General features: G+C 42.7%; 1 protein-coding gene across 6 annotated transcripts in view; it reads left to right on the forward strand.

Annotated features, from left to right (window-relative positions):
• The window catches only part of KCNAB2 (potassium voltage-gated channel subfamily A regulatory beta subunit 2), a 420,882-nt gene that overhangs the window by 294,059 nt on the left and 114,706 nt on the right, over positions 1-12,117 (forward strand). For 2 of the 6 annotated variants that reach the window (XM_068240495.1, XM_068240496.1), the window contains exon 1: positions 3,641-4,104. The exons of the other annotated variants lie outside the window; for them this stretch is intronic. In XM_068240495.1, coding sequence (XP_068096596.1) covers positions 3,893-4,104 — 212 coding nt within the window. In that variant the 5' untranslated portion in view covers positions 3,641-3,892. Of the gene's footprint in view, positions 1-3,640; positions 4,105-12,117 lie in introns of those variants that run through there. 6 annotated transcript variants of the gene reach the window in all.

The raw sequence follows: 12,117 nt of genomic DNA on the forward strand, positions 1-12,117 counted from the left end.
TCATTGCCGTATTGAACTCCGCTAATGACACCCTCCCAACCTGCCGGCGATCAAGCTAAATTTACCGCCTGGACGGATCGACTGAATCAATCAGTTTCAGGGGGAAATCGGTCGATCAGTCAACATTTGCGTTAACGATTTCACAGCATATTTGAACACTCTTCAAATCTGCTATATTTCGACGGGAAATCGTTGTAGTATATGGGTACCTTATGTTGAGTGAGGGATTTGGACAGGAAGCGGTTATAAATCGCTGAGTTTTTTTTTTGTTTTGTTTTGTTTTGTGGATTGATCTGACATTACAGAGGCCACAGTAGAGATAGAGGGAGTGTCTGTGGGTGAGGTGGATGAGGTTTGTTCAGGGCTGGAGTAAAGTAGAGGAGGATAGAGGGGAGAAAGGACTGGCCTGGGGTTGTGGGTGTTGGGAAGTTGTGTGCTGGGTAAGTTGGTCTGGCCAAGGGTCCTGGCCTAGGGTCAGGTGATAGGTCTCCAGTAGCGATTAGGAGGCAGAGGGAGTTTATGGGAAAGCTTTAAAGCGGACCCAAACCAAACATTTTTTTAATTCAAAATATTTAGTTGCACCACTCTGACACATACAAAGATAAATAAACACTCCTTCACGCCTATGAGCATTTCAGTGCATGCTTTTCACCCTTCTCTTTTCATAACTAGGGTTATACAGGTGGCAGCCATTAGCAATTCTTCCTTCGCCGAACACCACCTACTCCACCAGTTTGCCGGATTCTGTCCTGGTAATATGAAAGGGAGGGAGGGGTTCCGCCAATAAATGTAAAATATTTTATATTTGTCATCATGCAGCTGAAAAAAGGCTGCTATTTATTATTATAATTTAGAAAATACGGTAGATTTTATTTCTGAAATCTTGTATTTTTAATTTGGATCTACTTTAAGGGGTGAATTGTGGATTAATATAAATCGGTTTATTGGAAGTTTGCATGCTATGAGACATAAAAAGTATTTGTAGTCTTCCAAGGTAGAGGCAATGTCCATCTGCACCCTTGGCTTATTGCAGAATGTACAAATCTCATTTTAGTACAATATATATTTAGGTATACAGCATATTCCTGCAGCTCTCTTTTGTGCTTTTTGCTAGACCTGGTACCTCCTTAAAAGCTGAATTCCATCAATAAATACAAATATAATTTCTCCACCCCCAGCAGCTCAGACACTGTGTATCTCAGATAGTGACATAGCTCACAGCTCAATAATACTTCTCTGCAATACCTTATAAGTGAGAGAGGTATCTAGTTTTTGTTTGTTTTTGTGGGTGCAGGACTGAAAAAAATTTTGCTTCTCTGGAACTAGTTGGAAGGTTATGCCTTTTAGTCATTTTCCTCAGGAGAGGAAATGTAGTCACATTGGTGGACTGCATCTCTTGGCATGCATTGCGGTGTCCAGGGAAGCACAATATCTGCATAACCAATCCAGAAGCTGCAGCATGGACCAACACAATGGAGGACAGCATAGACACAGGTGGGCAGCTCTCCCAAAGTTAATGAAATGCTTGCCATACCCCCTAAGCCCACACCATTTTCATTTGATACCTTTTGTTTTAAAGGTGCTTATATCATTTTAAGGTTCTCATGTATCCAAGTCATGGTATATTCCAAGAAAAAAATAAAGTAGCTTTACATTAACAGAAAGGGGGTGTCCAGTTACTGCAACTTTTTGTTGTTGTTTAGAAAGAAGTCACAACAAATATGCTGGCCAGATTCCAGTTTCAGCCGCAGGAGCCTTGGTGTGTACACATAGTGAAGATAAAGTATGTGCCAGCAGCAGGCAGTGCATATTCCATGATCTAAGCAAAGGCACACATTCTATAATGATATTATTTTCTTAGTTAGGAGACAATCTAGGTATGATTTAGCATATTATAATTTATTTTTTGGTTATCATTTTGAGTAATTTACAGGCATTTTAGAGTCATGTAGAAAGGCTGACAATTGTATTATAAGGTAGGGGAAAATAAAGATGGATAGCCAATGTGTGTGTGTGTGTGTACACACACACACACACACACACACACACACACACACACACACACACACACACACACACACACACACACACACACACACACACACACACACACACACACACACACACACACACACACACACACACACACACACACACACACACACACACACACACACATATATATATATATATATATATATATATATGTATATGTATATGTATATATATATATATATGTATATGTATATGTATATATATATATATATATATATGTATATATATATATATATATATATATATATATATATGTATATATATATATATATATATATATATACAGATACAGTACATATATATATATGTGTGTGTGTGTGTGTGTTTTCCTCCCTCACAATTCTATTGTGTCTCCTGTGTGTGTGCTGCTTTGCTCACTGCCCTCCCCTGGTGATACCTCTGCTTATTATAATGTTTCATAACAACAACTGCCTCCAAAATGAACACAGGCTTAAATGCATCTTTGCCTTTCCTATATTGCCTTGGCCGGATCCAGGGAGGTAAAAATACAGCCAGAGATCAGATCTAGTTACACAATTTAACTGGCTGTCATCATGTGATATTTGCACTTCTTGCACTTGTCATAGAACAAATTGTTGTTCCCTTCCCTCCTCCCCATTTTGCTCTTCCTCCTGTGAGGCGGACGAGAGACATCCTATACAGAGTTGTGCGTACATGTCATTAGTTTATGATCTTCCAAAACACCAGCAAGGCATTAGGGCATTTAACGAACAGAGGTTACAGCTCGAGGACAATAGCAGCCTTAACACCAATCCTCCAGTAGAAGACAGCAACGAGCATTCCCTTTTAGTTAATAATGAATTGCTGAATTCCGTGCAGTTGACTGGTTACCTAATTGACTTAAGGAAGCTTGCTAGCCGGCGAGTATCACCAGAGGTGCTTTGTGCTCTCTGTTGCAGAGGTCGACTTGGCTGCCCAAGGAGGAGTAGCAACCAAGAGCTGTTCAGTATGCAAGCTAGCTTAACTCTCCTGCAAGTCAGACTCCAAGCTGCTAACATGCCTTTCCTGGGGATCTTCTGTCTCTACACCTGACTCCAAGACATCGTTTTACCTGGATAACATCAGTTTTTCATAGTTCTGTTTTTTGGGGTTTTTTTGTGACTATTTTATTCCAGTTTTGTCTGAAATGTCGTCTTTTATCCCCTTTTAAGGCAATTCTTTTTAATTTTTATCATGTTTGATGTCACATTGCCTATTTTATTACTATATTTTACTCCTTTTTTAAATGTACTTTTATTTGTGTACTGATTTTTTTTGTTTTCTTTTGGAAGTTAATTATTTTTCCACTTTAAGCATTTTTTTTAATGTAATCTTTATTTTTTTCCCCCTCATTTGGAATGTTTTCCTTTATCACCTCTTAAGCAATTTCTGTAATTTTTATATACAGTAATATATATACTATTATTCTTACTACTATTATTCCTGTTTTCTTTGGATTTCTAGGAGCTTTCCTTTGCTTTTGCTCAAATGCACTTTTTCTATTAAAACTCAATCACAATGTAAACGTTCTATCAGAAATTCAGGGATGTTTTTGTTTTTTTTATGTTCCTTGGAGCAATTTACTTTGAAAGATATTAAAGAAGTTTTTTTCTTCCCTCAACCATGCTCTTCCAAAGATCAGATAATGCTCTATAATATCCGTTGCCTGGGTTAAGGTTGCCGCTGGCTTTTCGGAAATTTCTCAGCAACAAAGCAAGAATCTACGCAAGGGATATTTTTTTTTCTACTTCTTGGCCGGTAGGCAAAAGGCCACAGTGGAGAAGCAACTGTAGAAGATACATTAGGAACTGCAAAACGTGGAGCACTTCAAGACACCATGCAGGTTTCCTTTGCGTGCTCGGAGCATAGTTTAAAGACTCGAAGTGCGGAGGATAGGCTGAACAGACAAAATGTCAGTAGCCCCAGCCTTGGAACGCGGACAAAATTCCGAACTGTGGCGATCGTTGCCCGGAGTCTAGGACATCTGTCAGTGCAAAATGTTCCAACCCCTAGCGAAGCCAGCTTACGTCAACCCGGGATGAAGTATAGGTATTGCATGGGGGGGCGGGGGGGGGCACTGTGTTTATACAGCTCAGTCATTCATTTATCTGTATGTTTACAAATCTAATGCAGCTTTCATAATAATGTACTGACCTTTCTGCATCCCAGGCATCATCCTGTGCATTGTGTACAGCCTCCGGCACGACTTTTGGCTTTAAACAAACATTGCACATACGTTACACAGCATTCTGTACAGGGAAGTGCAGGGAGGCAATCTGTGCTTGGCTTACAGTGCAGGATTCAGTATTACACTAAATCCATCCAGACCATGCAGATTACGTGCTTTTCAAAAGGGATAGATACTAGTTTGGGTAAATGATTCCTTTTTTCATGTTTGCAAACAAACGTGTCCCTTAGTGTTTAGAGTACATTTGATACATTATATAGCTGACTTAGTTCCTGGATAGATGATGATTATAAATGTGTCACAGAAAGACAAGGGTCTCGTCAGCATGTAGTTTTGGTTACTGAAAGGGTCTCGACTTTGTACAAAGCTGCTCAAGATGCTGCTGCTATTCTAGACAATAATTATACACACTTTTGTGCTTGTCTTTATTCTTGTCTGTCTGGCCCACTGTTTTTTCTTTGTTTTCTTTTTTTATAAACCCTGTAGTGATTAAAGGACAACCTGCCTGTGAGGGATATGGAAGTTGCCTCCCAGTTGCTCAGAATTCTGCTGATATTTTGTGTGTCAGAAGTGACTGAATCACACACCTGAAGCAAGCCTGCATCAATTGCAGTCAAACTTAAAGTGGTCTGAAACTCAGCATTTCTTCTTAGCTCTAAAAGATTATTTGCAGCCTTAATCCTACTACCACGCCAAAAAAGAAAAATATTGTAGCAGAACAGCATTCAAACAGTTAAAGGATACCACAGCTGAGAAAAAAAAGTTTGCTGCAGTGTGTGGGGGGTTAAAAGTACATACCATTAGCCGGTCCTGCCCCCCTCCGTCTGCCGCCGTTAGTCTCATATAGGTCCCGGTGTCCAGCGACTTGATTGACCCCCCACGTATTGTGCCCTGTGTGCGCTGTATGTCCTACCCTCTTCACCTCTGTATGTCCGGGTGGGGGTCAGTCAAGTTGCCGGACACCGGGACCCATATGAGACTAACGGCGGCAGATGGAGGGGGGCAGGACCGGCTAATGGAATGTACTTTTAACCCCCCACACACTGCAGCAAACTTTTTTCTCAGCTGTGGTGTCCAGAGCTCACTAGAAGATTTTAATATATAATGAAAGCAACTATGAATAAAATGCAATGGCAGCTTTCAGAGCACATATACAGTACTTTGGGAACTTGTAATTTGTAAATGGACAATATTACTTGTACACAAAAGCAAATATGGTAACTGCATGGGTAATAGAAAGTAAGAAAACACATTTTTATTTAATGTTATGTCAGAGTTATATCCCACTTTAACCACTTGAGGACCCACCCTTTACCCCCCCTTAAGGACCAGCGCTGGTTTGAGTGATCTGTGCTGGGTGGGCTCTGCAGCCCCCAGCACAGATCAGGGTGCAGGCAGGGAGATCAGATTGCCCCCCTTTTTTCCCCCCTATGGGGATGATGTGCTGGGGGGTCTGATCTCTCCTGCCTGCTGTGGGTGGCGGGGGGGGCACCTCAAAGCCCCCCTCCGCGGCGAAATCCTCCCCCTCCCTCTCCTACCTGGCCCCCTCCTGGAGATCCTGCTGCACAGGACGCTATCCGTCCTGTGCAGCCAGTGACAGGCTGTCTCCTGTCACATGGCGGCGATCCCCGGCCGCTGATTGGCTCGGGGATCGCCGATCTGCCTTACGGCGCTGCTGCGCAGCAGCGCCGTACAAATGTAAACAAAGCGGATTATTTCCGCTTGTGTTTACATCTAGCCTGCGAGCCGCCATCGGCGGCCCGCAGGCTATTCACGGAGCCCCCCGCCGTGATTTGACAGGAAGCAGCCGCTCGTACGAGCGGCTGCTTCCTGATTAATTAGGCTGCAGCTGGCGACGCAGTACTGCGTCGCTGGTCCTGCAGCTGCCACTTTGCCGACGCACGTTATGAGTGTGCGGTCGGCAAGTGGTTAAGTCAAACCTCAGATATGCATGCTTGTTCAAGGTCTATGGCTAAAAGTATAGAGTATAAGCAGGACAGCCATACACTGTGTTTTGTATTAAAAGGAAATAAATATGGCAGCCTCCATATACCTCTCAGGTCAGGTTTAAAGAGAAACTCCAGTGAACATTTTACTGTTGGCAGGTGATGTAGCTGCTGCATGGTTTTTGGCAGTTGGAAACAGCTGTAAACAGCTATTTCCCACAAAAGTTCAAACTTATCTTGTGGGAGAGGTTACTTGTGGGTGGGGTTTCACCACAATATCAGTCATACAGCGCCCCATGATGGTCTGTTTGTGAAAAGGAATAGATTTCTCATGTTAAAGGGGGTATCAGCTACTGATTGGGATAAAGTTCAATTTTTGGTCGGAGTTTCTCTTTAAGGCTTTCTAATTACTTTCATATGAGTCCACCACTAATTCTAGTCACTGAATAACACTTTCAGTTCAGTAAAATGCTGACCACTGTACAGAATCAAACCGACAAGGTTTAAGAAAGACTAGTAATTATTTTCAGGCGATCTCTTAAGACTGTTTTGGTATTATTTGTGGTATTTTAAAATCAGTAGTTAAAGAAGATTGCATTAAAATCTATTTGGGTGGCTAGCATTAACCCTAACACCAACTCACTGAAACACTAACATATCCAGTGTGTGTGCGTGCGTGCGTGCGTGCGTGCGTGTGTGTATAAAGGTAATATTACAGTGCATAGATGACCTTATATTTTGTCACTAAAACATAAAAAAAATACCAGTAGTTGTTACAATTTATATATTGGAGTGCTATGAACTATAATCACAGGCTTCCATTGAATTTTATATGCTTGTTTTGCTGCAGTCTATAATCCATTTAGGTGGAGTGGCATAGAAGCCTACATTGCTCCACCTGTATTTTTTAAAAATGTAGTTACATAATTATTTAAGCCTAAAAAGACACGAGTATTTCAAATTTAAGGGTGAAATGTTCTCTATGACTTATTAAAGTATCACTGTTATATAAAGTAGTTATAGCCGAGTATTACTTTCAATGTATAACAAAGTGCAGGCACTGGATGACCCTTGGCCAAGGCGACCATTCAGGACTGTCTCAGCCGAGAATCTAGAAGATGTACAGGTTTCCCCTGGCATTGCTGAATCTGTAGTGACAGCGCTGACCAACTGGCGCCCAAGCTTATTGTTCTCCTCCTCACCCCACCCATCAGAAGCTGCACTGTCGCGCAACACACTGGTGTCCCTCTTTTCCCCTTCATACCAAGTATAGCTGAGTGCTATTAATTTTACAGAATTTTATATCATCTACAAAGATGACAACATTAATTTATATTTGCTCTTCTATGTCATTTATAAATTAATTAAAGAACATTGGACACAGTATTGACTTTTACGGCACATCCACTGCTAGCATTTGCCCAACTCCAGAATGATCCGTTAACCACTAGTCTTTTGACCTACTTTTTTTGTACTTTTTAGTTGAAAAATGCTGGAAAGTTATTTTAAATTGAAGCTGAAACATTATCTCCTAGGAGAAAAAGGTGAAAAAGTGAATTGCATATGGCCCTTAGTAAGTTCTCTGTCCACATACACACATTTTCCCCTTGTGGCTGCATTTTCCACCTCTGTACCTGGCTGTTGTGGGGAACAGGGCCGAAAGCTCTTACAAAGTCCATGTATGTTACATCTATTGCTTTCCTTTTCCATTATCTAGCATGTCGGTCAGGCAGGACCTCTTTTGTAAGCTAACATTAAATTACTGAAATTATGCCTCTGAAGCCTCTACAGGATCCAGTGGCACCCCTCTTCTTAGGTAAGTATTTCTTTTGACCTTAGCTTCAGCTCTGGTACACTTTAAATTAATAAAAGTGCTCATGGGACTATATTTTGTAAAACCATTACAACATAAGTACCAGGTAGGGAATATTACGTGTTGGGAACCTAGATTGTAGATTATCAGCTCCAAATTGGATCAGACAGGACACAGCTTTGCTGCCTATACTGTATACCAGTGGTGCTCAACCTTTTTTGGCCCGAGGGCTGAACTACAAATCAAGAAAAATCTCGAGGGCCGGAACACATGCATACAAAATTTCGATGTAAAACTTTTAACGTTTTTCTGGTAACGCCAACTCCAACACCATGTTGGAGATGGAAAGAAAACGACAATATAAGAATTGTTGTACTCACCATTTGTTGCACATTTTCTTAATGAGAAGTTTGCGGCTGTCTTTCAGAAACCAATTTCTGGATATTTGGCTCCAAATTTGTAACATTTATTCTTAATACATAATGAAGGTGATCATCTGTGATGCGAGAACGTGAGCCAGTTTTTGCCCTTTTCATCACTGAGAAAGTTTGCTCACAGTGATGAAAGTTTGCTCAAGTGCTGGCAAAAGTTGTGACCATTTTCAGGCCGTGTTTCCGCAAATATTGAAAGTCCTGCAGTGGTAGTTCCGCATAGAATTCAGGTAGCAACTTTTCTCTAAAGTTGTCCTGCAGCAGCTGAGGAGGCTGTCAGCTCTGCTGAGGAGGAACAGAGGCCTAATTACCCACACGTGGCCTGTAGTGTGCTGGCTGAGGAGGCTGTCAGCTCTGCTGAGGAGGAACAGAGGCCTCATTACCCACACGTGGCCTGTAGTGTGCTGGCTGAGGAGGCTGTCAGCTCTCTGCTGAGGAGGAACGGAGGCCTAATTACCCGCGGCCTGTAGTGTGCTGGCTGAGGGAGCTGTCAGCTCCGTGTGGGGCTGAGGGGGCTGTCACAGCATGTGCCCCGGTGTCTGACCGCGGTGTCCTGCGGAAGGGGAGAGGATCGGGTGGTATTGCGTACTATCGGGTGGTATTGCGTCTCGCGCATACACCAGCGTGTGCTCCGTATTCAGCCCCGGGTAGCGCTGGGATAGTTAGAAAGCCTTACTCATTGGTTACTGCAGGAACCTTCCTCCAATAGGAATCAGCCTAATTCCTATTGGAGGAAGGTTCCTGCAGTAACCAATGAGTGAGGCTTTCTAACTATCCCAGCGCTACCCGGGGCTGAATACGGAGCACACGCTGGTGTATGCGTGGGACGCAATACCTGCCAATACTACGCAATACCACCCGATCCTCTCCTCCTCCGCAGGACACCGCGGGCAGACACTGCGCGGGCCACAGAAACTGGCTTCGCGGGCCACAAATGGCCCGCGGGCCGTAGGTTGAGCACGCCTGCTGTATACGATTAACTGCTACAGTTAAAGTGTAACTACAGTCACAGAAGTGGGAAATTTATGGCGGTCAGGGGTAACATCTATTACCTTGTATTACTTGAGATTGTTCTAGTTACTGCAGCTGATGCCCAAGGACCATAGCTTTTGTTTGCTGAATGCAGGTCACTTCAGTCATTTTGAGCCCCAAAGAAGGTATTAGTTTTGTGTAGTTTTCTAAAGTGACCATGTAGTGAAAGGTATAGGGAGAAAATAAATATGACAGCCTCCATACAGCTCATCCCCAGGTCACTTTAAATATACTTTATGTTTCTTATGCTGGTGAGAGATGAGCAGAGATGTAGAGACCTTGGAGAATATTACATACGTACATTTGAAATCGTAAGGGTAGGCATGGAATCATGTCACTTCCTGTCATGATGCATGTGCTGTAGTACTGTGCTATTAGCAACTAAGATACACCTGAGCAGTTCAGGCTGTTCATATTTAACCACATGTGACATTCAAGAATAACCGCAAAAAAATTATTGGTATTCCATAGGGATACCTTTGATTTTGATGCAGCTGGTTTGGGTGCTAGTGCCAAATTTTGACTTTAAGATTCTAGTTCATTTTTTATTTGCTTTACATATCACCTAAACAACTTTTGTTATGTCTACGGATGTTTGCATTGTTTTCTTTGGCTCTAATGCAGTTTTTCTCACTGTTGATTATCTAGTGCCAACCTACTCCCTAAATACCCTCCCTGATAAAAAAAAACCCTTTCTGATAACATAGTTTTAAGGTGCCTATAAACAATACAATTTTTAGTGAACAATCATATTTTCAATCAGATTATTCAGATCGCATTGCAGGAAAACAGAGAAGGTTATGACCCCAATCAATTCTCAACGATTCGGATTATCAACCATTTTCTTTAAGAAATAATTGTTTAATATTAGTGGATTTTTTCACGGATATGATCATAACTGGTAGAGCTATGATGGCAAGTTGGATCCTTTAGTGGTGTGAGAAGGTAAAATTAATTTTTTCAATCTGAACGATCTTATCACAAATATGATCGTATACTTAAAATTTTACCGTAAATGGGCACTAGTAATGGTCATGTCTAGGAAAACTCATGGAGAAGCATGTGATCAGTTAGGTCAGGTGATAGATCTGTAAATCTCTCATTTATTAGTCATGATCATGTGCTAAAGCAGGATGTGATCACAGCAAATCAGAGCTTTGTAAATCAATCCACTGGTCAAACAAATCACATGCCATCATAGATAGACATGACCATCATTAACCTCCTTGCCGGTCTAAAAAATCCGGCAAGGAGGCAGCGGCGCACATTTTTTTAATTTTTTTTTTTTTTAAATCATGTAGCGAGCCAAGGGCTCGCTACATGATAGCCGCTAAGCGGCGGCATCCCCCCACCCACTCCGATCGCCTTCGGCGATCAGAGTATGCAGGGAATCCCGTTGAGAACGGGATTTCCTGCAGGGCTTCCCCGGTCGCCATGGCGACGGGGCGGGATGACGTCACCGACGTCATGGACGTCGGGACGTCATAGGGAATCCCGATCCGCCCCTCAACGCTGCCTGGCACTGATTGGCCAGGCAGCGCAGGGCTCTGGGGCGGGGGGGAGCGACTCGGCGCGGCGGATTGCGGCGGATCGGCGGCGAGCGGCGGCGATCGGAAGTTACAAGCAGCTAGCAAAGTGCTAGCTGCTTGTAACAAAAAAAAAATTATGCAAATCGGCCCAGCGGGGCCTGAGATATCCTCCTGCGCAGGTTACCCCGAGCTGAGCTCGGGATAACCGGCAAGGAGGTTAATGGGTCACCCAAAAGCCCCATTCTAGGCACAAATGTTTTTATAAATCTGTGTAGGCATTCATCTGCAGAACTTTTTTTTTTCTTTCTGTAACAGGGCAATTGTTCTTCCATTGTTAGCGCCCTATAAACACTAGCATTAGCCTAGGTAAAGTTTGGTCAGTCGGGAAATAGGAAGCTGAAGGGCAGTCCTGGCAGAGGAGAGAAGACAGAGCTCACCACTCTCTGAATTATGGAAGTAGGTTTGATATGGATGACAGGGCAGAAGATGCCTGTGGTCATTCATAAAATGAAAGTAAAACACGCATACCCAATAGTTACCAAAATAAAATACTGACCACAAGTGTCCGCATTTAAAAAAAAAACAAAAAAAACATAAATAGTTACCTTAGGGAGTCAAATTTTTTCAATATGTACCATATTTTTCGGAGTAAGAGATGCTCCTGCCCATAAGCTGCCCCTAGGTTTAGAGGACAAAACTAGGGGAAAAAAAATATACTAAACCTGGTGCATCAAAGGTCCAGAGGCGTCTTGTGGAGCTTCCTTCCCCCAAGTTGTCTGTACTCTGGTGGCTGGATAGTGTAATGGTTAAGGGCTCTGCCTCTGACACAGGGGACCAAGGTTTGAATCTTGGCTCTGCCTGTTCAGTAAGCCAGCACCCATTCAGTAGGAGACCTTAGGCAAGTCTCCCTAACCCTGCTACTGCCTATAGAGCATGTCCCAGGGGCTGAAGCTCTGGTGCTTTGAGTCCGCCAGGTGAAAAGTGTGATATAAATGTTATATGTCTTGTCTACACTGCCCAGCAACACTAACTACCCTAACACCAGGCCCTGCTGCCCCACAATCTACACTAACAACCCTATGCTAATCCTTAAATGCAATCCAGTTTGAATGGTAATACCTAG

Source organism: Hyperolius riggenbachi, chromosome 6 (genome assembly GCF_040937935.1).
Source record: "Hyperolius riggenbachi isolate aHypRig1 chromosome 6, aHypRig1.pri, whole genome shotgun sequence".
NCBI classification, from domain to species: Eukaryota; Metazoa; Chordata; class Amphibia; order Anura; family Hyperoliidae; genus Hyperolius; species Hyperolius riggenbachi.